At 44.6% G+C, this 23,150-nt stretch overlaps 1 protein-coding gene across 7 annotated transcripts in view; it reads left to right on the top strand.

Moving 5' to 3' along the window:
- WNK1 (WNK lysine deficient protein kinase 1) overlaps positions 1 to 23,150 on the top strand; it is a 174,299-nt gene that overhangs the window by 129,005 nt on the left and 22,144 nt on the right. For 6 of the 7 annotated variants that reach the window (XM_043517897.1, XM_038395814.2, XM_038395833.2 and 3 more), the window contains 6 exons: positions 1,112 to 1,195; positions 8,527 to 8,613; positions 9,784 to 9,853; positions 12,978 to 13,051; positions 14,137 to 14,813; positions 21,470 to 21,672. In XM_043517897.1, the coding sequence (XP_043373832.1) occupies positions 1,112 to 1,195; positions 8,527 to 8,613; positions 9,784 to 9,853; positions 12,978 to 13,051; positions 14,137 to 14,813; positions 21,470 to 21,672 (1,195 nt within the window). The remainder of the gene's footprint in view (positions 1 to 1,111; positions 1,196 to 8,526; positions 8,614 to 9,783; positions 9,854 to 12,977; positions 13,052 to 14,136; positions 14,814 to 21,469; positions 21,673 to 23,150) is intronic. The other variant, XM_038395823.2, reaches the window with a different exon arrangement.

Here is a 23,150-nt window from a genome sequence, read left to right as displayed (position 1 = left end):
TGTATCAGTTTCAAGAGTAAATGCACCTTGAATTTTCTTATGAATTTGTATCAACTAGATTCTGCCCCAGTTAGTTCCCACTTGTTTAAAGACCAAAGAAAGCTTTATCCAACAAGAAATTGTCCATCGTGGTTTGCTGCCATAAAAGGCTACCAGGCAAATATCATTAGGTTATTGTGCTACTTACTATGTGCGTTTTCTGAAATCAAGGAGACGCATCTGCACTAGCTCTGATCAAGCTAGTGTACTAGAAATAATAGAATGCAGGCAAAGTGATGCAAGAGGTGGGGGAGATCTGGACATAATTGAGGGGAGGAAAACTGAAAAAAATCCATGCAGAGCTTCTTAGTTATTAGGTCCTCCCACATTTGTAATGATTTGAAATAACTAACTGGAATGTGCTGTCTGACTTTGCTGTGAGACTTGCGTGCCTCATTCTGTGCTTTCCAGTTGCTCTAACACTTTCCACGTAACCTGGCTGGATTTTTTTCCCCTTGCCAAGATGCATGTTCTGGTCATCTGCTTGGGCAGTCAGCAGCTTCAGGTAGCTGATCATGATGGGTACAAAAATTGACACCGGGAGGTTAAAAATAATATATTTCTTTCTCGGATATTAAAAGCATTTCAGGTTCTTTACTAATTGCTTAGAGTGACTTACTACAATCACATGAATATTGCCACTCTTTAAGCAGCAGTGGAATCTCAATATAGGGATGTCAGGGAAACTGGATAGGGGCCACATTCTATTTTGGATTTCTCTGCTTAGTTGTCACTAAGCTTTCAGCTGGAAAATTATGATTTTAGCAGCAGTTCTAATGGATTTGCTATAAAGATGTCAAGATTCCTGGGGTTTTTTATAAATAAAAACAAAACCATTTGCCTCAGTCATAAAGACAGATTGTTTCCCTGTGGACACTCAAAGACAAAATGTAAGTGGATATCCTAGCTGCAATGAATTCCCTCTTGACAGTGTTCCTTGCTGCCATAGGAAGTTTCCGCAGGGAAATTCTTAAAGGTTTCTACTAAGTGATATGACTTATTGTAACTTGCTGACTGCTCCTACTGTTGTTCTTTGTTTGATGGACTTGCATTTCCTGTTCATTATCCATAGGTGCTACCGGTAGGTTTTGAACTTCCAGCTGGCACTCCATCCAGCGAACAGCTGCCACCCTTTCCAGGACCTTCACTAACTCAGGTGCTACATGACTTGGCAGATTCTGTCTGCTACTTCTCCTTTCACTTTCAAAGAGCATGTTACAATTAAACTCTCCATTGCATGGTCTTGGCTTCTTCACTTTCTCTTTTGACTGAGTAACCCCTTCTGTGTAGCAGTGACCAGAGTCACTCGTGCACTGGAAAGGCAGCAAACTTGCCCTTTGGATTACTGGACCTTAATGTTTGAACTCTGGGTGTAATGACTCAAGCTTATGCTTTTACTTCTGTTTTGAGCTTGAGGGAGAGTTTCTAAAAAGCCCTTGTTTTACAGACTATGTTCAGTGTTGCACAGTAGCTGTTTCAAAGTTGGTTATGTGCCAAATAGTCTTCATAACAGAAGGTTTGCAAGGCAATAATAATCACTGGGGCTTTGAGTGCTGGTGTTGCTAGTTACACCACCTGCAGAGCTCAAGGGGTGAGACTGAAGGTGGTGTATTCCATAAGATGTAGCTATTTCAAATGTTCATTTCATAAACTAAGTACAGAAACTTTTCAGCAAATTCCAGAGTTGGCAGAAAACACACTGGGAATGGCCAGCTCTGAGGAGGACAGTGAGTTAAAGCAAAACTAGTAAATTAATTTTCCCAGTGATTCTGAAATGCTCTTTCCAAAATAAAATGTGCTTGATGAATTAGTTGTGTGTAAATGGAGAGTCATGAAACTTAACTTCAGAAGTATTACACCCACCTGTCCTATGATTAGAATAAAAAGAGTATCTGGTAGCAAAATTCTAGGTCTGCAGAGAGCAATAAATATTGCAATACCCAACTAGCTGTTGAAAACCCAAGACTGCTGGCTATGAGAAATCAAGGGGTTTTAAAGCCTTCTTTTTCTAGTCTATCAGAGTTGGTGCAGTTCTATAAACCTTCTAATGCTGATTAAAGATTATAGTTCAAGCAAACTGCTGGGATGTGCATTTGGCCACTGTCTGGTGTTCAGATAGCTGAAAACTTCCAGGGAGACTGGTGGATGTTTTCCCTTGTCTGTGAACTTTTGAGGTTATTTATTGCCTTAAAGACCAAGACATACCTTTCTGACTGACAGCTGCCACTTCCTTCCGTAAAATAGAAGGAAATTCATAGACGGGGTTACAGAACTCAAGAGAATATAGGAAAAAAAGCAGTCAAGACCTGCAATGAAATAGAAAGATTTCTAGATATCTTAAATTGCTGTGCAATGAGGTAGTATGGAGAAAATTTAAGCACATCATTAAAGAAGAAACATGCCATATATGATGATAGAAAAGCTAAAAATAAAAGTAGTGAAGATGGAGACTTATAAGCAGTCTGTATCCTGTTCTTAGTGTGTTATAGAAACCGCATGTTTAGTGTCAAAAAGTTACTTAAAGAATAAACACAAACTGGACTTTTCGTCCAGTGTACTTGCCTGTAAATGTAATCCCCAGTACTCAGATTTAGATTTATAAAGAAGAAGGTATTGTGTTAAAGCAGGCATCTGGTAATACCTGCTTTAAAGCTGCAAAACAATTTCATTTATAAACCTAATGTTCTCAACACTTAACTTTCTTAAGTACTCACTTTTTTAACTGAAATTTTCAATTTGTGGTTTGTGCCAAAGGTGGCCTATTTTTGGAATATTTAAGCAAAATCCCTTCAGCCAAATTTGAGTTATGCCATGAAAGAATACTGCCTTTTTAAAGACCTTGTTTAAAAAAAAAAAAATTAGGTTAGAAGTACTTTAAAAGTTATAGCCAAAATGTCTTGTAGGCTATTGCCAGTGGCTGGATGAGCAGGGAATGAAAATTAAATGAAAATTCACCTCTGCATATTCTCAGAGATACCAGCTAAGACTTTTATTGGAGCCTGATGGAAGCTTTGCCCATTGGCATCACAGTGTGTTCTCCCTCCTCAGCCTGACATGCTCAAGGGCTGTAGATCTCAGGCTTCTTCTGAGGAAAGTAACACAAAATGGGCCCTTCTAACTCACCTTGTTCCCTTTCAAGCCATGTATTGGAGAGGAGCATGTACCCAACAAAGGGAATTTAATTTTGTGTGTATCATACTAGTTAAATCAATGTGATATAAATGCCAGTTCCTAACTGAAACCATTTAAATGTGCATGTCAAACATAGTCATAATTGTAAATAAGAAAAAAGTTTATACTACATAGTGCAAACTTAATATTAAATCCCTTGACACTGTGGTGTCATCTTAGCTGTTGCACTATTTCTGAAAGCTGGGTTGACATACTGGAGGTTATATTTGTTCTTGCAAGATACCATGTGGGCAGGTTTTATGCTTCCAAATGCATGAAAAGTAGAATTACCCAAGTTCTAAAACTGTTCGTTTTCAAAGAGTAGAAGTAGTATGGTGGGGCATGAGCTGCTCTCTTACTAGTGGTCATACATTGCCCAGGGCTTTAACCATTGTCTTTGTAACCTTCCAGTCAGTTCCTTCTCGATTTGTGGTAAGCAAAAGACCTCCCTTCATGAGCTGTGGTTATTCAAACACTGTTCTGGCTCTTCAGCTCATCCAATGACAAATTGTTTTGGAATTCTCTTCGTGTCCCTTCCTGACTCCCATTAAAAAGTCTATATTCCTTCCTTTTATTGTGATGTTTACATTTTATTTTCAGGAATCAAGGCCTTTTTGGCCCCCTCTAACCAGGGAGCTCTGATAGGTTGCCAGAGACACCAGAAGATCCATGACCTACTGTAGCCTTTGTTTAGGCATTTACATACTTTGTCGTGTACATGGGCTTGCAGCACTTTGATGTCATGCTTAGTATTTTTTTATGAAGACTTTTTGGTATTGACTCCTTTTGCGTCCCCAAAGGACTATGGTTAAAGGGTAGTCATGACCTATTGCCCAGGCTGGGAGTGCACATATTCCTCTAATCTAACAGGATGATCAAAGACGCCACTCTAGAAGATCAATCTGTATCATCACTGGGATCACTAGGGTTCATGATAAACTATCCAAAGTTGCAGCTTGTCCCTAACAAACAAATGGAGCATATAGGAGTCCTTCTAAATACAGTTCAACTCAAGCCTTCCTGCCCCATGTCAGGAAGAATCCAGGACACCTCCAGTTCATCAGAAAGGATAAGCAATAACCAGCACCTGACAACTTGGACCATGGTAACAGTGCATTCATAATAGCCTGATAGAGAGAACTTGAGTGGATACCAAAATACTAATGGAAGCAAGCAATATAGGGGACATGTACTGCATTTTGCAGAAGAATGACTTCTCTGGCTTGGTGGTAGGCAGTGGATGGTATCCATTTAGGAAAGCATGTGTAAGTAGTAGTGAGTATGGATGCAGATTGAGGAATCCACGCAGGACTCCATATCCAGGGAATTTCGTTTTTTCATGAACAAGTGCTCATCAATGCTTCAGAAGAAGAGGAGCTCTGTGTGGTTCGAAAGCTTGTCGCTTTCACTAACAGAGGTTGGTCCAGTAAAAGATATTTCTGCATGCATCATCTCTCTCTTTTGTGATATGGCAGATATCCACAAACTACTGGTAATTCAGAGACTTTCTGATCAAATCTTCTTCCAGTGTGAGACAAAAGAAGGTGGATGTCTCTCTTCTGGACTGAGCAAGAAGTTGCTGGTCTTCTAATGGCCCCATAAGATACTTAGCAAGCCATGCATTCTCCATCCAATTTTCTATGTAGGCTTTTATACCATGCTCATTACCCTAGTATCTGAGCGCTTTCCAGTAGTGCATTAAGCTATGTGACTACACATCTGTGATGTTTGATGTTTGTTCTCTCATCCTGTGCCTAGAGGGAGAAATGCATGCAGTGGAGTGTCTAGTTCTGGTAGGATTTTTTATTTATTAAATAAATATACCGGTTTCTGTATATGCATCTTGCACTTGGAGAAGATTGTGAGGTTTGTGATGGTCCATAATTCCTGGGGGAATCTCTTTCAGTCTGGCAACCTAGAGAAAAGGTTCTGTTTCCCTTATAGACAAGCTTTACTCTTCCTGAGTTCCATTGTGCCAGAGAAGCGAAATTGTGAACTATGGTCTTTTTAGGTATCCTGCAGCGTTTTGACGATAAGGACATGGAGCACTTTGAAGATAAGGACTAGGACTAGGACTAATACCTTGAACTTGATTTGAAATTCTGTGGAAAGGCAGTGTAGAGAGTGGAGGGCACGTGTGATGTACTCCTGGCAACTTGTATTACTGGCACAATGTGCTGCAGTGTTTTGTACTAGTTGGAGTTCCCTAAATGCATGAAGGTTTCATGCCTGGGTATATTGCATTGCTGTAATCTAGCTAAGAGGTTTTGAAGGCATAAATGACAGAGGGCTGGGATGGGGTGGAGTCTCCTAACCAGCTGGAGATGGGAGAAAATGTTACCCGAGTCTGTTGCGATGGGAGAACTCAGTGTTAGCAAGGAATTGGAGTACTCCTAGACTATGGACTGAATTGAATAATTGTGGATGTGAATCTTTAGTTGAAGGAGATTGTACCATAGCCACAAACTCCTCAAAATTTTCTTCTCTGGCCATCAGTAACACACCTTTTGTTCTTCATCCAGTAGCTGATATTGTCCAAGCAGTAGGCCTTCTTGGTGGTAGTCGTGCTGTGGCAGTAGAGTCCCTGTTGTCTGACTAGTTCACCTAGCGGTTGCATGTAGATGTTGAAAAAGATTGTAGAGATGACTGATATTTGTGGAACTCCACGAATCGGAGGTCTAGTGGTGAAAATGCAGTTTTCCATCCCAGGAAGGTCTCAAATTATTTTCGCACTGTACTCTGTACCTTTGCCACCTTTCTGATCAGAGACAGCAGTATTTCATGGTCAACAATGTCGAACCCTGCAATGCAGTCCAAAAGAGAATGGACGTCTGTCTTCCCTCCACTGACAGGAGATCATCAGTGCCACTAAATTTTTTCAGTTCTGCATCAGGGGCTGAATTCTGATAGTGCCAGGCATAGAATATTAGTTTGTTAGATGAACTTGTAATTTTTCTTAGCTTCTTTATGAGCTTTCTCAGGAATGGGAGGTTTGACTCTGGGTGGTGGTTGGTTAGGAGTGAAGTATCTAGCAGGCTTCTTCTGTGTTGGTCAGACTATTGCACGTTTGAAAGAAGAGGGGAAGATTCTTTTTCTGAATGAGGCATTGGCTGTTTTACTCGGGAGTGACACCTGTTGTTCATAACGCTTTCACAAGCCAGGAAGGGATTTTGCAACCTCAGTGGATGCTGATAGGAAGGTTCTCTTGGCCTGTAATACAGCCTCAGAGTAGACTTTGAGGAATTAATTGTTTCATCCTGTCTGAATCAGCTTTTGTTTTCCATCGGTCTCAAGTTTCTGCCCCTCTGTGTTTTCATCCAGTGTAGGATGTTAGAAAACAAGGAGATCAGTGTGGGTGATGGGGAGGAAGGGTCCATTTGGGATCTAGTGTGTCAGTGGCCCAGGCCAGTGTAGAATATAGATCATGCTCAAGTGGGCAGAGAGCTGAATGTAGTTTACCGGGTGAGGGATTTACATTGGAGGATGTGTGGCGAGCTTCATGGTTCTCAGAGAAAGTGACAAAGAATTATCTTGTCTCCGATCCCGCTCAGTGTCAACCCAGGTTTGATTTACTGCAAAAGCAATGGAGTCTTCTGAACTAGTTTCATACCAGACATGGAATTTGTGCTGTAGTAGAATTTCGGTGGCATTTTAGAGAGAGTCTACTATATGAATGTGGGCGGTCACAAACCATGACACACATTGTTGAGGACTGCAAAATTACTCAACTTTCTGTAGGTCTTCGTGCCTTGAACATCGTTGATAAGAACACTGTGGCTTGTCTTGACCAGATTGCATACACCAAATAGGTAAATCTAGGCTGAAGATAGGGTTCTGGGTATGACGACTGTGAGAACTGGACCTAGAGATGACCTGTGAAAGTCTTAGGAAGGCAAATGAAAAGATGTTTTGGGATTTCTGCATCTGCAGCCTTGTCAATGTGAATGTTCAGATCTCCCAGGACAAGTCTGGAGTATTTCACCACCATTGCTGACAAGATGTCAATGAGCAATTTTAAGAATTCTTTCTGTAAATAAGCCTAAAATCTATGTTGTGTTTGGCTCTTGTCTCTACTGTCAGACGACTGAATTCAAATGAAGTTGTCTTACCTGAGGCATTTCTGAGCCATTCAGTACCTGTGTACTAAAGTTTTACAGAAAGTCATTTTCTTGTTGCAATGACTTCAGCTCGGAGGGAGAACAAGCTTCGGGTCCTAATAACTTTATCTACCTTTATACCAGAGTTGACAAGAGTAGTGATGCTGTAGATTTGCCAGAGATACCTTTCTAAGGTGGTGTCAGAATTCCACCTTAATGAGCCTCTCATCCTGCCAAATTTTTTCCACTTATTATGTGCCCATCCTGTATGGCCCTTATCTATGCGCTCAAAATTAAAAGGTCTTTTTTGTGACACTAATTCTGTGGATAATGCCATTGCTCAAAAGATTAGTGTCTATTACTGATGCATTGCATTTCTCATTGCTTATGATCTGGCTGGCTTATTTAGTCCAAGATAGGGCAGTCTCTGATGTCTGCCTCAGGAATGTTTCTCACTCAGATATGTGGTTCTCCATTCATATGTTTACAAAAATCTATTGCTTGGATCCTAGTCTCTGTGGAGAGAGATTCTTGACTGTCTTGCATAACCTGTTTCTGAACTAGTCTGAATTTTTTTATTTTGGATGTCCTTTTAGAAGTCTGTCTTAAGACACCATCTCAGGCTGTTGAAATGTTAAACCTGCTACTTCTGGAGGTACCTCACCATTTTTTTTTAAGTAGCACCCTGTCCATCTACGTAGTTGGCTTTGGTATAGCTTTTGTCTCCATTTGCATTGTAACTGTTACTCTTGTTACTCTTTTATTTAGGGTAATCCTTGAGCTACTTTTACTCCTGCCCAGATAGTATCTTTAGAAGAAGGCAAATTAACCTGGTTTGGTGACCTGTGTAGCACATGACTACCTGTGAGGAACGTTTGGGATGGCCCATGCCATGAACCACTGCCCTTGGAAACAAAAAACATGAGAGCTCGGAGGCTCTTAAACATTCAGTCCGTTCTCAAGAATGAGAATCCAAACACGCTATCTTCAGAAAAACAGAGCTACCACTTAACTTTTCCTTTCTATTTTTTGGTTTACATGTGTAGCTTAATTTATTACCTGTATATGATGAAGGAAGCAGAGGTAATGGAGGTATTGAAACTGTTTTTTGCTATACAATTTTGCAACCTTAATATTAAGTACTTTTGATGTTAAATCTTGCCATGTGCATAGCTGGTGCCAAGCGACAGCTGCTTTATTTTTTTTCTTGTTGATTCAGTCCCAGCAGCCTCTAGAAGATCTGGATGCTCAGTTGAGAAGAACTCTCAGTCCAGAGACTGTTCCAGTGACATCTGCTCCTGCCTGTGTAAGTTTGTGGTATTGGCATTTAAAGCCTCTAGTTAAGAGTGCTTCCTTAAGTTTATGCTCTTGGATCGTTGCCTTCAGAAGCAGTGTGTCAAACTCTCTCTGGTCTTTTGAAAATAAAAATGCTTTGATGCTTCAAAAGCTGGTGAGTGCTGTGCAGGGAAACATACTTGTATGACTTAAAAACTAGTAACTCTTGTAGGCTTTTTAATAGGTTTTCTGGCCTGTTGCTAGAGAGACCCTGCTAAAACAAAAAAAAACCCCATTCATTAAGAGACTGAGAGATTTTCTGAGGATGGAGCAATATAGGAAATCAGAATAAAGAATGACCTGTGACTGTCTTCTGAGTCTACAAGAAAGTATTCTGATGTACTTGGGGCAAAAGGTGCAGCTTGTGCTGGATTTTGTATTCCCTCATGGCTGGCTACCAAGTGATGTTATGTTCCTTAAGGAGCTGTGCAGAAAGGGGTGGTTGCAAATTTTAAGATCTAATATGAAATTAAAACTTGTCAAAGATCTTAATCAGTGCTCTTTAGCAAATGGGAGGGGTGAACCTTGGCATGCACCCTAGTAATTTGGAAAGGAGATACTATATTCAGATGAATGTAAGGTCCTTTACAGTAAATAAAAGCTTGTCTACATGGGGAGGGGGGAACTGGAATACCTAGTGCGAAGTAGGTATTCTGCACTAACTCCCTGTGTAGACATACTTATTCCACACCAAAAGATTGTGAACATGGGTACAGCCAGGAAAATTAGTCTGAATTTAAAGGTATGAATTTAAAGCAAATTAGTTGAATTGCATTAAACCTCTGTGTGGACTGTCTCATTCAGAATGCAAGTGGCCTCAATTTAAATAGCTTTTGCCCTTTAAACTTCGATCCTTAGCTATTTCATACCGACTTCCCCATGTAGACAGTACTAAAACTTCCTCAAGTTATCTAAAGGAGGAGGAGCTCTGCTGAACCATTGGAGATAAAATTTGAAAACACAAACATATATCCTTATAGTTGGTTATGCAAGATTCACTGAGATTACTTGTTACTTTTGCCCAGGGTCATTCCTTTATCCTTAAGTAAGATGGAAAAATATTTAATATTGCAGGATGCTTTAGGTAGGCTTTGTGGTAAGGATCAATCTAGCAGCTAAAGGATTTTCTTTGTTTTTATAGCCTGTGCCAGCAGTGGCTTCTACAATGGTTACTGGAGCGGTGTCTGCACCGGCACAGCCCCTGAGAGAAGGTATTTATACTGACACTTGCCACCTCAGTCTTCTGAGGAATGTGAATGGACTTTCTGAACAAGAGGATTTGATGTTAAATGGCTGTCCTAAAACTGCAGGCTTTATTAGAGGAACTGGAAAGTCACTGGCTTTTGATGAACTAGACTAAAATTCCCTTACTGCAGGTCAAGAGGTACAAGGGATATGCTAACTGATTTAATTTTTAAAACTCTTCAAAAATAAGCTAAATCAAGATTTACCAGGACACTCTCTGCAAAACTTACTGCTAAGGAAAAATATCCAGATTTGTGGAGTGAATGCCTCCTCTCTCCTATATTACACCTCTACCCTGATATAATGTGGTCCTCGAGAGCCAAAAAAACTTACCGCTTTATAGATGAAACCGCGTTATATCGAACTTGCTTTGGCCTCAGGCATTTCTGTTGTTAATAGTCACTTCCTGCCCCCTGACTGACCCTTCAAAACCGCCGACCCATCCAATCCCCCTCTCCCTGTCCCCTGACTGCCCCAACCCCATCCACACCCCTGCCCCCTGACAGGCCCCCCTGGGTCTCCCACGCCCTATCCAATGCCCCCATCCCCTGACCACCCTGCTCCCAGAACCTCCGAACCATCCAACCCACCCCCGCTCCCTGTCCCTGACTGTCCCCCGAGACCCTCTGCCCCATATCCAACGCCCCAGCCCAGCACCCTTAACACACCACTCAGAGCAGCATGTCAGAGTGTGCAGTCCTGCCCTCCAGGGCACTGCTTTACCACGTTATATCCAAATTCGTGTTATAACAGGTCACGTTATATCGGGATAGAGGTGTATATAGTCAGCAAGAGTGAGAAGACTATATTGCTAGTTTGGTCCTTCTGTGCCTTATCAACAGATCTTTAGGTATTTCCCTTCTTTACACTGTGCAAAGAAGTGGAAATCTTCACATGAGCAGTGTGGGAGGAAAAATTTGCTTTCTGGTTTCATTTAGAGAAGTTGAGGAGCAGACCGTGGACTTTCCAATCCTAAATTTATATCCAGCTGCTAAACAATTAGTGATTGTACAGTTCTGTAAAGGTTCCAGAATGTTTCAGGTGTAAAACGCACACATTTCTGCCAAAAAAAAAAAAAAAAAAAAAATGCTGTAGCTAGCTAGCTCACATGCTGACTTATACTAGCTTGATAATGTAATCACTTGTAGATAGAGGTTTTGTGGGGGCCTGGGAACAAGTATTTCAAACATGTTCTCTTGCCCAGTTTAGTTCAGTGAACTTTACTTACCTTTTTATGAGAGAAGAGTGCTGCTGTACTGTTCAGAGTATTTCAAAACCAGTTAGGAGAGCTAACAATATTCTGAGAGATTTCCCTTCTGCAGCCAGTGTTTTATGGCAGACCTTCAAGATTTATTACAGTAGGAAAACAGTCACATGTTGGGCTTCCTGTAATAGATTTCCCTAGAAAATTGCTTCCCAGCCTGAGAATAAGTTTCCCACCCCGCTGAAGTTTAGTAGAATCGTTTTAATTGGAACACCATGTTGGACCGTCTGCCAAATAAGGATGACAAAGCAATTTTTAAAATTTTGAATGCCAGATCCACAGTTGCACAACTAGTGTGATGGGCAGTGGTTGTATGCCCCCAATACTGGAACCAGGCCAGCCTTTGTTACAACTTACCACACACTCATGGTGACCCAGTTGCATCCCAGCTGCATGTATTGCTGGAGTACAGAGGTGCTCAGTGCATGTCCTTCTTCCTCAGCCACAGCCCCCTACATCACAGGCTTTGAGAGTAGTTTTGTAGAGCCATTATGGCCACCCAAGAATTTCTCCCTCACTAGAGGGATCTCTAGGTAGCTAGTTCCACAAGTCCAACAGTGCAATGCAGCTGGAGTGTGGGGGCAGGGAGTCCAAGAATCTGACCCTGAAGATCTACAATGAGAATATTACACTGACTAAAAATGATTCTCAGCATTTGTGTTTTAATCTTATTTGTTCATTTCTGTATTAATGTACTCATTCTAAATTTTATACTGGTTTAATGCTTGGGTAATCAACATTTGGCAGTAGATAAAAAATGCCTACAGAAGCTGGCCTTAACTGAATTTGACACTATTGTCCCATTTAAACAGCAGTCTATATCATTCACTAGTAAGCTACATCACTTCCCTGAGTGACATGCCAGTTAAATATAATACATGTAACCTGGAAGTATAATTAAGTGCCATAATAAGATGAGTGGGATAACTATAGTGAAAACCAATTTGTCTTGAAATTGTAGTATGGCCCGGTGTACTAATGGGTGCTGCACTTCAGGTGCACATGTGCCTTTGATAGGAGCCTTTTGGTAGCAGTGCCAGTTAGGTCCACACATGCACCCCAACTATCTTCATGCCCCATACCAAAGGAATGTAGTAGGGCAGTGTCAGATGAAGCACCTCTTTCTACCCAAAGACTCTCCAAGTGGGTTTGTGGTTGTAGCAGCCTCATAGAAGGGGGGGATAATGTTTGGTGATCTTCTAGGGTTATAGCCCATTCCACTAGGTTTCAGTTTGCTTCCATTGCTCTGCTGAGAAAGGTCCTCATTGAGGAAATATGCAAAGCTGCCACATGATCTTTGGTCCGTACCATCTCAAAACATTATGCCTTAGTACACACCTCCTAGGGGAGACACTGCCTTTGGGTCTGCAGTTCGGCAGAAAGTCTTAGACTAGGCTCTAAAGCATCCAGCTCCTTGAGGGAATACTGCTCAGGAGTTAAGTGAAGTTACTCCTGGAGGAATTCTGTACCACTGCGCAATGCAGAATTTGCACAGAATTTCATTTCCCCTTCCTCCCTCCCTCTAGTATTGGTGTGTTTAGAGCTGGGAGCTGCCAGACCTGGCTGAGACTGGCTCCCCAGCTTATCCCGTGCAGGCAGGCTGCAGTTCCTGGGTTTGCCAGCTCTGCTTGGTCACATGGTTCAGGTGGGCACCCTCCCTCCACGGCAGCTGCTGGAGCCTGCAAACTGCATCCCACAGGGATAGACAGGAGCAACAACTGGGAGCTTCAGGGAGGGGAGACTGAGGATATGGGTGGGAGCCTGCCAGGGAGAAGTGTGATTGGAGCTGTTCTCTTCCCTGCCACTCTCCTTTTTCTCAATTTCAGCATCGCAGGATGCAGAGAGCAGTGAAACGACTACCGCTGCAGGAGCTGGAGTTTTTAAGATGGGACGATTTCAGGTAGGAAAATGTTACTTTGTAGATTTACTCTGTGACCAGGGCATTGATCCAGGAATCTCACTTTTTGTTATGGCAAAGCAGTAGGGCCCAGATTTATCAAGGTATTTAGACATTGCTGCATTCAGCATTGTAATGCCCAGCTGATTTTGGAGCCTAAATCTCATTTTCAAAAATGGTTTAGGCACATAGGTGCCTAAAACCCATTAGCTATCAATTGGATTTAGGCTTCTAAGTGCCTAAACCACTTTTGAAAATGAGATTTAGGTTCCTGAATCAGTTGGGCATTGCAATGCTAAGTGAAGCAGTGCCTAAATACCTTGAAAAATCTGGGCCTTCTTGATTGGTACCAGCTCTTGGCCCACCATTTTACTGGGAGGAAGTGCCAGTATTGAGTTTGATATGAATTCAGCTTTCTATTCATGTACTCTACTCCCAGTCAGGGCTAACATCACACTTTATTGCAGCAATTTCTAGTTTGTGACCATGGCATTCTGTGACAACTGAAGCCTTGAAATAAGTTTTAACTATGTGTTGACTTTGCTGTTAGTAGTCCAGATCTTCAGTGTTATCCACATGATGGCTAATGTGACATTGGTGTACTGTGTTGTATAATTCTCTAAATTTGGTTGTGAAGGAATCTTACTGAAAGATTGTAAGTTCTTGGAAGAACAGATGTGGATGTGTATGAAACAAGTTGAGATGGCTTAGCTCCAGAACAGATGATACACCTCTACCCCGATATAATGCGATCCGATATAACACGAATTTGGATATAATGTGGTAAAGCAGTGTTCCAGTGGGGTGGGGCTGTGCGCTCCAGTGGAGCAAAGCAAGTTCAATATAACGTGGCAAGATTTTTTTGGCTCCCGAGGACAGCATTATATCTGGGTAGAAGTGTATTTAGCCTGCCTTTACCTAGAACTATGGGATGAGTGGATATGTGGCCAGGAAATGGAGACGGCAGCTTGCTTTGCTGTGCTCAAGGTAGCTGGTTAATTTTCCTGTTTGACATGTTTCTGACCATAGAGGTCAGCTAGAGCCTGTTTTATATTGCTGTGCTCACGTAGTGTTTCAATCACTTCTAGGTGTCTGTGGCAGTGGATAGTGGACTGAGAGAGAGTGATGTTAAACCTGAAGAAACTAAGCCTGTGCATTTTGAGACAACCTCCTCTGATTTATCTTTGTCTGGCAGCAGTCCAGAGAGTACACTTGTGAAGCAGACTTCCAGTGGGACAACAGAGGCTACCACTGGTACTTCCTTAGATGTGACAGATGGTGTTGTTACACAGACATTTCCTGCCATACGATTGCCATCAGAGGCTGGGCAGCCAACTAAGGTTGGGCGCTTTCAAGTGACGACGACAACAGACCAAGTGGGTCGCTTTTCTGTGTCCAGGACTCAAGATGAGGTCACCTGTGTGGAGAAAGAACCCCCAATGACTCTTCCTCTTTCTGTGGATTCAGAAAAAGTTTCTCCTCCAGCCATGACTCCAGAGAAAGAAGTGCCAGAATTGGTGGAGTCCAGGCAGTCTCCGCTTATGAATGGGCCATCATCTGATCTGGAGGCCGCCTTCCTGAGTGGAGTGGCGAAGGACCTGGATGATGGCTCAGGTAGCCCAGACTCTCTCCAACCACTGGGTTCAAAAATCAGCCTCCCCATCCAAAGCTTTAGCAACTCATTGAATTCTTCCTACATGAGCAGTGACGAGTCAGATATTGAAGATGAAGACTTGAAATCAGAGCTACGCCGGTTGCGGGAAAAGTAAGATTTCTTCCTTGAGAATGTTGTTTGATGTGTGAACTGTAACAGTTGCTTAGTGTGAATTTCTCCTCTGTATGGCAGGTCAGAGCTCTTATAAAGGAAAAAGGACTGTGTTAAATATATTTTTCTGTAGTAATAGCCAGAGTTTTCACATAGGGTAAAATTAGTTTACTGATTAGATGAATGTGATGGTTCTTCTTTGAGTGATTGCTCATATCAATTCCGATTAAGAGTGTGTGTGTGCCACGTGCACAGTCGTTGGAAAGTTTTTCCCCTAGCAGCACCTGTTGGGTTGGCTGTGGCGCCTGCATGGAGCTCAATATAGGACCCAGCGCGATCCAGTGCCGCTTCAGTTCCTTTTTACCGCCAGTGATGGTAGTTGGAACTGCAGTGACTTGCTTAGCAAGCTCTCCTCTTTTTCCCTAGCTTTCAGTTTAGTTCACAGTTATTCCTAGCCTCATTGAGTTTAGTTTTAGTGTTTTTGGTTGTTACAACAGCAGATGGGAGTGGGGGGTCTTCCCCTTCACCCCCACCGCATTCTCCGTTGGGTATGCCTAAGTCCCAAGGGTTCAAACCCTGCAAGTCCTGCAACAAGACCATGCTAATGGGCAACCCCCACGACGCTTGCTTAAAGCGTCTGGGGGAAGCACACGAAGCGGACAAGTGCAGGATTTGTCAAGGGTTTCACCCCAGAAGAAAAAGGAGTGAGATTTTTGCCTCAAGCAGATCCTTATGGAGGCAGCACTTAAACCGCAACCTACATTGGCACGGCAACACCCGGCACCAAACTCATGGGTGCACAGCGCCGCAGTGGTAGAAGCAGCACTGCGGAAAGACTCTGGGAAAGACCCATGTCACCGCCACTTACTGGCGCCAAAACCAGTGGGATTGACCTGGCACCGGTCCCATTCCCTGATGCAGAAGTGGCACCAGAAGCAGGGGAGGAGAGGATCTCAGACTCAGAGACCCACCCCTTTGGAGCCAGCCAATGGAGTGTGTCCCAGAGTGGAGCACCCAGGGCCGAAGACTTTGGAGCCAGCACTGTCAACTTTGGTTCCGCAAGGGAGACCATTGAGTCTGGTGCTGTTGGACTCCCCGAGCTAGGTAATTGAGGAGGTGGAATTGCCATCCACCCCAGACACCTTTGAGGCTGTGAGGGACCTCATCGCCATGATGGCACTGTGGTCCCCGGTCCTTCGAGCCAAGCCTCTGGTACCACAACGTGTGGCACTGTCTCGAAGCAAACCAGCGATGCTTCGTCCCTCAGCACTGCTGGTAGAATCCCTCAGCATGGCTCCAGGACACGCCAGCGCTCCTGATTGCGATGCCAATCCCCGTTGCACAGAAGGTCCCGCTCATGGTACCAGTCATCCCGGCACTGCTCCCCAGCCTTGCAGCACCGCCCTGGCTGTCGCAGTCCTGGTCCCCATCTTTGGACTCAGAGATGGAGTCTAGATACTTAGAGCAGGGCCTGCACCAGTCAGGCTGTGGAAGGCCTGAGATGAGGGCAGGGCCATGGCCTGCGCAGTGGCAGAGCCTAGTGCAGTGGCAATTTTGGACTCCGTGTGTGTACCACCGGGCCCAGAGTGCCCAGTTCAAGAGTTCCCGTTTGGTGGCCTCTGAACCGTGGGTGCTGGAGGCATCAGCCAGTTACCCCACTCCTAGGGGTGCCGAGGATGCACCTGTTGCACTACCTCCCCAGGAACCAACCCCGGTTCCTAAGCCTGATCCAGGTGTGGTTGGCCCCGACAGAGAGGCAGGACAAGAGGCCCCTGGAGACCAAGAGGGTCAGGAGGACCCTGTTCCCCCATTAGCTTCCTCGTCATCCTCCCTGGATGAGGCAGTTGCAGGCACCTCCATCTCTGGACCACCCCCCATAGACAACCGTACTCACCAGTACCTCCTTCACAGGGTGGTGTGAAATATGCAGGCTGAGGAGGTGGTGGAGACTGAGGACCCGATGGTCAACATCCTGGCCCCAGAAGGCCTGTCAAGGGTGGCTCGACCTCTCCTCAAGACTATACAGGCCAATGCTAAGACCATTTGGCAGACCCCAGCCTCCATCCCTCCCACTGCGAAGGTGTGGAGAGGAAGTATTTTGTCCCATCTAAGGGGTACGAATACCTCTTCACAAACCCACAGCCTTAGTTATTGGTGGTGGCTGCAGTAAATGATAGAGAGGCAGGGACAACAAGGCCCAGGGCCTAAGTCCAAGGATGTCAAGCACCTAGATTTATTTGGGCGCATAGTGTATTCTATGGGGGGGTTGCAACTCAGGATTGCCAACCAGCAGGCAATTCTGAGTAGATACAGCTTCAACTCCTTCAACTTGAACATAGAGTTCCAGGAGCTGGTGCCAACAGAGTCCAGGGAGGAGTTTGGAGTTTGGAGCAATAGTGGAGGAGGGCAAGGTGGTGGCATGGACTTCTTTACAGTCCTCACTGGATGCTGCGCACTCAGCGGCATGCACCTAGTCCTCCGGTATTGCCATGAGGTGTAGCTCATGGCTGCTGGCCTCGGGCCTTCCGCCCGAGGCTCAACAGACCATGTAGGACCTGCCTTTTGATGGAGCAGGTCTGTTTTCAGAGCAGACTGACTCTAGGCTGCATAGTCTAAAGTACTCCAGGGCTACCATGAAATCCTTTGTATGTACCCCCCCCGGCAACCCAATGTAAAGATTTCAAGCCTTAGCAGCAGCTCTCCTGTGCTCCTTGGCTGAGGCAGGACTTTTATAGAAAAGGGGACAGGCATGGCAGACGCAAGCCTTCCCACCCTGCATCCGGGCAGGGGCAGGTCCTGACTAAACCATCATCTGGTTCAAAGCAGGCCTTTTAAAGGTGTGCCTGAGGACAGCGCACCAGCCACAATTCTGGATCCTTCCCAGTCTTTCTTGAATCATCTGTCCCACTTCTACCATGCTTGGGCCCAAATGACTTTGGGGTTCTCCATACAGTAGAAGTGGGATCTTCGCTCCAATTCTGCTCCTACGCTCCCTTCAGGGACCTTTTTCTTGAGCAACTCCTTATCCAGGAGATGTGGGCACTCCTCACCATGGGAGTGGTGGAGGAGATTCCTCAGGAGCTATGGGGCAAGGGATTCTATTCCTGATACTTCCTAATCCCCGAAGCCAAGGGGGGTCTCAGACCCATTGTAGGTCAGCGAGGACTCAACAAGTTCATGGTAAAGTTGAAGTTCCACATGATCTTCCTGGTCTTCTCTGGATCCGGGAGACTGGTACGCTGCCCTCGACATGAAAGACTCGCACTTCCATATAGCTATTTGGCCTGTACACAGATTTCTGCGATTCGTGGTCGAACACAAACATTGTCAATTTACGGTGCTTCCATTCGGCCTCTCAACAGCCCCCAGAGTGGTCACTAAGTGCATGTCAGTCGTGGCTGCTTTCCTCTGTTGGAGGCAGGTGCAGGTATCCCCTTACCTTGATGACTGGCGGCTTAGGGGCCACACCAGGGGGCAGGTGGACTCTCAAGACCTATTGGTCAGATCCACATTCGAGAGGCTGGGTCTTCTCCTCAATTTGAACAAGTCAACCTTGTCACTGACCCAAAGAATAGAATTCACTGGGGTGGTGTTAGACTTGGTTCAGGCAAGAGCACTTTTGCCAGAATCTTGATTCCAAGCCATGACAGACATCATTCAAGGCCTCAGGCAATACCTGACCACTACAGCAAAGGGATGCTTGAGTCTCCTCGGGCACATGGCAGCCTGCACTTATGTGACCCGGCATGCCAGACTGAGGCTCAGGCCTCTACAGGCATGGCTCCCTTCGGCCTATTGCCCGGGACGCAACAGCCTGAATTCAGTGATTTCAGTGATTTTGGTGCTGGGGCAGGTGCCAGAGTCCATTCAGTGGTGGCTCGACCCTCGGACTGTGTGCGAAGGAGTCCCCTTCAGCAGCCCTCCTTGTCCCTAGTAATGGATGCGTCAGCTCTGGGATGGGGTGCACATTTGGGAGACCTCCAAAAACAGGGCCTTTGGTCGCACGACTAGCTCTCCAAGGCTAGCCTAGCCTGTATCAACATCAAGGGGCTGAGGACAGTACGACTAGCATGCCAGACCTTTCAGGCCCGACTACAAGGTCAGTGCATAGCAGTTCTGATAAACAAAACACCACTGCTATGTTTTACATCAATAAGCAGGGTGGAGCCTGTTCCTCCTCCCTATGTTGGGAAGCCCTCTGGCTGTGGGAGTTTTTCATAGCCCATTCCATTCACCTGGAAGCATCCTATCTACTAGGAGTTCAGAACGTACTGGTGGACCACCTCAGCAGGTCCTTCTGCAATCACGAGTCGTCCATCTGCCCGGATGTCATACACTCCATCTTCCAAAGGTGGGGGTTTCGTCAGGTCGATCTTTTTGCCACCTGGAGCAACAGAAAGTGCCCAATGTTTCTGGAAGGAGCAGAACACAGCCCAGGCTCAATCACGGACACATTCCTGCTACCTTGGGGAGGCCGCCTGCTCCATGCCTTTTCCCCCCATTCCCTCGTCTGTACAAGGTCCTACTCAAGGTCCGCAGGGAGGGGGCAGAGATAATTCTGGTGGCATCAGCGTGGCCTCAACATTGGTACACCACGCTCCTGGAACTCGGGGGATGCCCTGATCACGTTACCTCTCCTACCCGATCCATCATTCAGGTCCACAGTCGTCTTCATCACCCCAACCTGCAGTCCCTCCGCCTCATGGCTTGGAAGCTTCATGTACGAACCTCATGGAGCTTCTGTGCTCAGAATAGCTAAGGGAGGTCCTACTCGGCAGCAGAAAGCCCTCCACTAGAGCCACATATCTGGCAAAGTGGAAAAGGTTTACTTGTTGGTGTGACTAGCATAGTACACCCCCTCTTCAGGCACCTATACCTCTTAGCTTAGAGTACCTTCTGCACCTGAAAGGCTTGGCAGTGTCCTCTATAAAGGATCAGACAGCCTGTCCCTGTGTGGGACCTTCCTCTCCAGGCTAATGGGGGGCCCCCATTTGAACCGCCGGCAACTTGTTTCCTTCTCTATCTGTTGTGGAAGGTAGCCTTTATGGTCACCATTACATCAGCAAGGAGGGTGTCTGAGTTAAAGGCCTTTACCTCAGACCCACCTTATACGGTTTTCCACAGGTATAAGATGCAACTCAGACCTCACCCGGCCTTTCTTCCTAAGGTTGTGCCACACTTCCACACCAGTCAGGACATTTTCCTGCCTGCTTTTTATCCTAAGCCTCATGCCAGTAGCCACGAGGAGAGACTGCACTCCCTGGATGTTTGGTGAGCACGAGCCTTCTACATTGAGTGCAGGAAGTCAAGCCAGTTGTTCATAGCAGTGGCAGACTGGATGAAAGGACTCCCGGTCTCATCTCAAAGAATATCTTCCCGGATCATGTCATGGATCCGTACGTGCTACGAGCTGGCAAAAATACCAGCCTTGGCTCTTACAGCACACTCCACAAAGGCTCAGGCTTCATCAACGGCATTCCTGGCCCAGGCCCTGATACAAGAAATCTGCAGGGCAGCAACTTGGTCCTCAGTACATACAATCGTCTCTCATTACACCATCATCCGGCATGCCAGAAATTTCAGCAGAGTGATGCTCCAGTCGGCAATTCCATAACTCTGACCCCACTGCTTAGGTAGGGCTTGGGAGTCACCTAATTGGAATGGGTCTGAACAATCACTTGAAGAAAAAATGGTTACTCATCTTCTTGTAACTGTTCTTCGAGATGTTGCTCATATCCATTCCAAACCCACTCGCCTTCCCCTCTGTCGGAGTAACCGGCAAGAAGGAACTGAAGAGGTGCCGGGTCAGCAGGGTCGTATATTGAGTATCATAAAGGCGTCACTCCAGGGGGCTCCACAGCCGACCCGATGGGTGCTGCTAGGGGAAAAACTTTCCAATGACTGCACGCACACACCTAATTAGAATGGACATGAGCAACACATTTCGAAGAACAGTTACGAGAAAGTAACTGTTTTTTTCTATAAATACACATCCATACTTTTTATGCTCAGTTTTAACTGATACCTCTTGTGTATAAATGTGTATCACAAATTGACACAAGTCTGGTTCCAAAGTCTCCTTTGAAAATGGAACTTAGGTTCCAAAACTACCTAAGGGCACTTGAAAATATTATCCTGAGCCCACAGGGATAGGGATAAAGACGTCAAAGAAAACTGAGCTGCCTGAGTTCTTGTGTTATTTTCTAAGGTAGGCTAGACTTCATGCATAAATGTGTGTGTATATTTTTAAGGATAGCTGGCAGTTTTAGATCTTGTACATATAAAACATCAGAAGACTCTGAGACAATACCAAGCCTAGTGGAAATTTCAAAGCTCTCATGCCTTGGGAAAGTGAATGTGAATCTTACCAGCCCTACAGTGTTTATGCTGAATTGATTGTTGATCTACCTTATTGATGATCTACCCTCGCTCCCGTTCCTGGCTTTGTCATTGCTATGCTATAACAGGCAAACTGTACATCAGAATTCTAGCCAATGTTACAATTTCTATAAGGGGAATGGAGCAAGTGATTTTTGTGTGTGTCATGGGCATCCAGCTTGCTAATTGTGGCCAAGATTTTCCACCCTCAGAAAGAAAGCAGTTCAGTGGGGTTGGACAGGACTGTTAAGTTCTTATTCATGCTCTTAACTCTTCAGGCACTATAAAGAGATCCAGGAGCTGCAGAGTCGTCAGAAACAAGAGATTGAATTGCTGTACACCAAACTGGGAAAGGTTCCCCCTGCAGTAATCATCCCCCCAGCTGCTCCTCTCTCAGGGAGGAGGAGGAGACCTACTAAAGGAAAAGGCAGCAAATCCAGCCGCAGCAGCTCCCAGGGTAATAAGAGCCCTCAGCTGCTAGGTAAGGCACCCTCAGGTTTCAGTACCAATGTGACATGCTGGGCAGATGGTTTATTAGCACCTTTTGATTCTGCCTTAACTCTTTTTACAATAGATCATGGGACACCCTCAACCCACAGATTGATGGGGTGGTTGGTTGAGGTGATCTCTTGCGTGTCTCTGAGGAATCTGACTCATTGAGAGTCTCATCTGGGTTTGTACATCTCACTGTTTTTGCACAGCATATGAGTCTTCTAAGTTCCTCTCAGTCTGGTCTTGGAGAATGGCCTTGTTCATATAACTCTTACTAATGGTGTTTTGTAGTCTTGCTGGCCACTTTGTTTTTTTTTTAGTAGGGCTGTCAAGTGATTAAAAAAATTAATCTTGATTAATCGCACTGTTAAACAATAATAGAATACCATTTATTTAAATAGTTTTGGATATTTTCTGCATTTTCAAATGTTGATTTCAATTACAACACAGAATACAAAGTGCTCACTTTTTACAGTGCTCACTTTATATTTATGGTTACAAATATTTGCATTGTAAAAAAACCCCCAAAAATAGTACTTTCAATTCACCCAATATAAGTACTATAGTGCAATCTCTTTATCATGAAAATTACATTTACAAGAGTAGAATCGTACAAAAAATAACTGCATTCAAAAATAAAACACTATAAAAGTTAGAGCCTACAAGTCCACTCAGTCCTATTTCTTGTTTAGCCAACCGCTCAGATAAACAAGTTTGTTTACATTTGCAGGAGATAATGCTGCCTGCTTCATGTTTACAATATCACCTGAAAGTGAGAATAGGTATTTGCATGGCACTTGTGTAGCTGGCGTTGCAAGATATTTATGTGCCAGATGCACTAATGATTCATGTTCCTTCATGCTTCAACCACTGTTCCCTAGGATATGCGTCCATGCTGATAACAGGTTCTGCTCAATAACCATCCAGAGCAGTGAAGACTGATGCATGCTCATTTTCATCATCTGAGTCAGATGCCACCAGCAGTAAGGTTGATTTTCTTTTTTGGTCGTTCAGGTTCTGTAGTTTCTGCATCAGAGTGTTGCTCTTTTAAGACTTCTGAAAGCATGCTCTATACCTATTCCCTCTCAGATTTTGGAAGGCACTTCAGATTCTAAAATCTTGGGTCCAGTGCTGTAGCTATCTTTAGAAATCTCACATTGGTACCTTCTTTGTGGTTTGTCAAATCTGCACCCAAGGTCATCATCCGAGACTGCTATAACATGAAATATATGGCAGAATGTGGGTAAAACAGAGTAGGAGACATTCGATTCTTTCCCCAAGGAGTTGAGTCACAAATTTAATTAATGCATTATTTTTTTTTAACGAGTATCATCAGGATGGAAGCATGGCCTCTGGAATGGTGGCCGAAGCATGAAGGAGCATACGAATGTTCAGCATAACTGGCATGTAAATACCTTGCAATGCCAGCTGCAAAAGTGCCATGCGAACGCCTGTTCTCACTTTCAG

The sequence above is a fragment of the Dermochelys coriacea genome, chromosome 1 (genome assembly GCF_009764565.3).
Source record: "Dermochelys coriacea isolate rDerCor1 chromosome 1, rDerCor1.pri.v4, whole genome shotgun sequence".
Lineage (NCBI taxonomy): Eukaryota > Metazoa > Chordata > Testudines > Dermochelyidae > Dermochelys > Dermochelys coriacea.
This window is presented reverse-complemented; position numbering and strand designations above follow the sequence as displayed.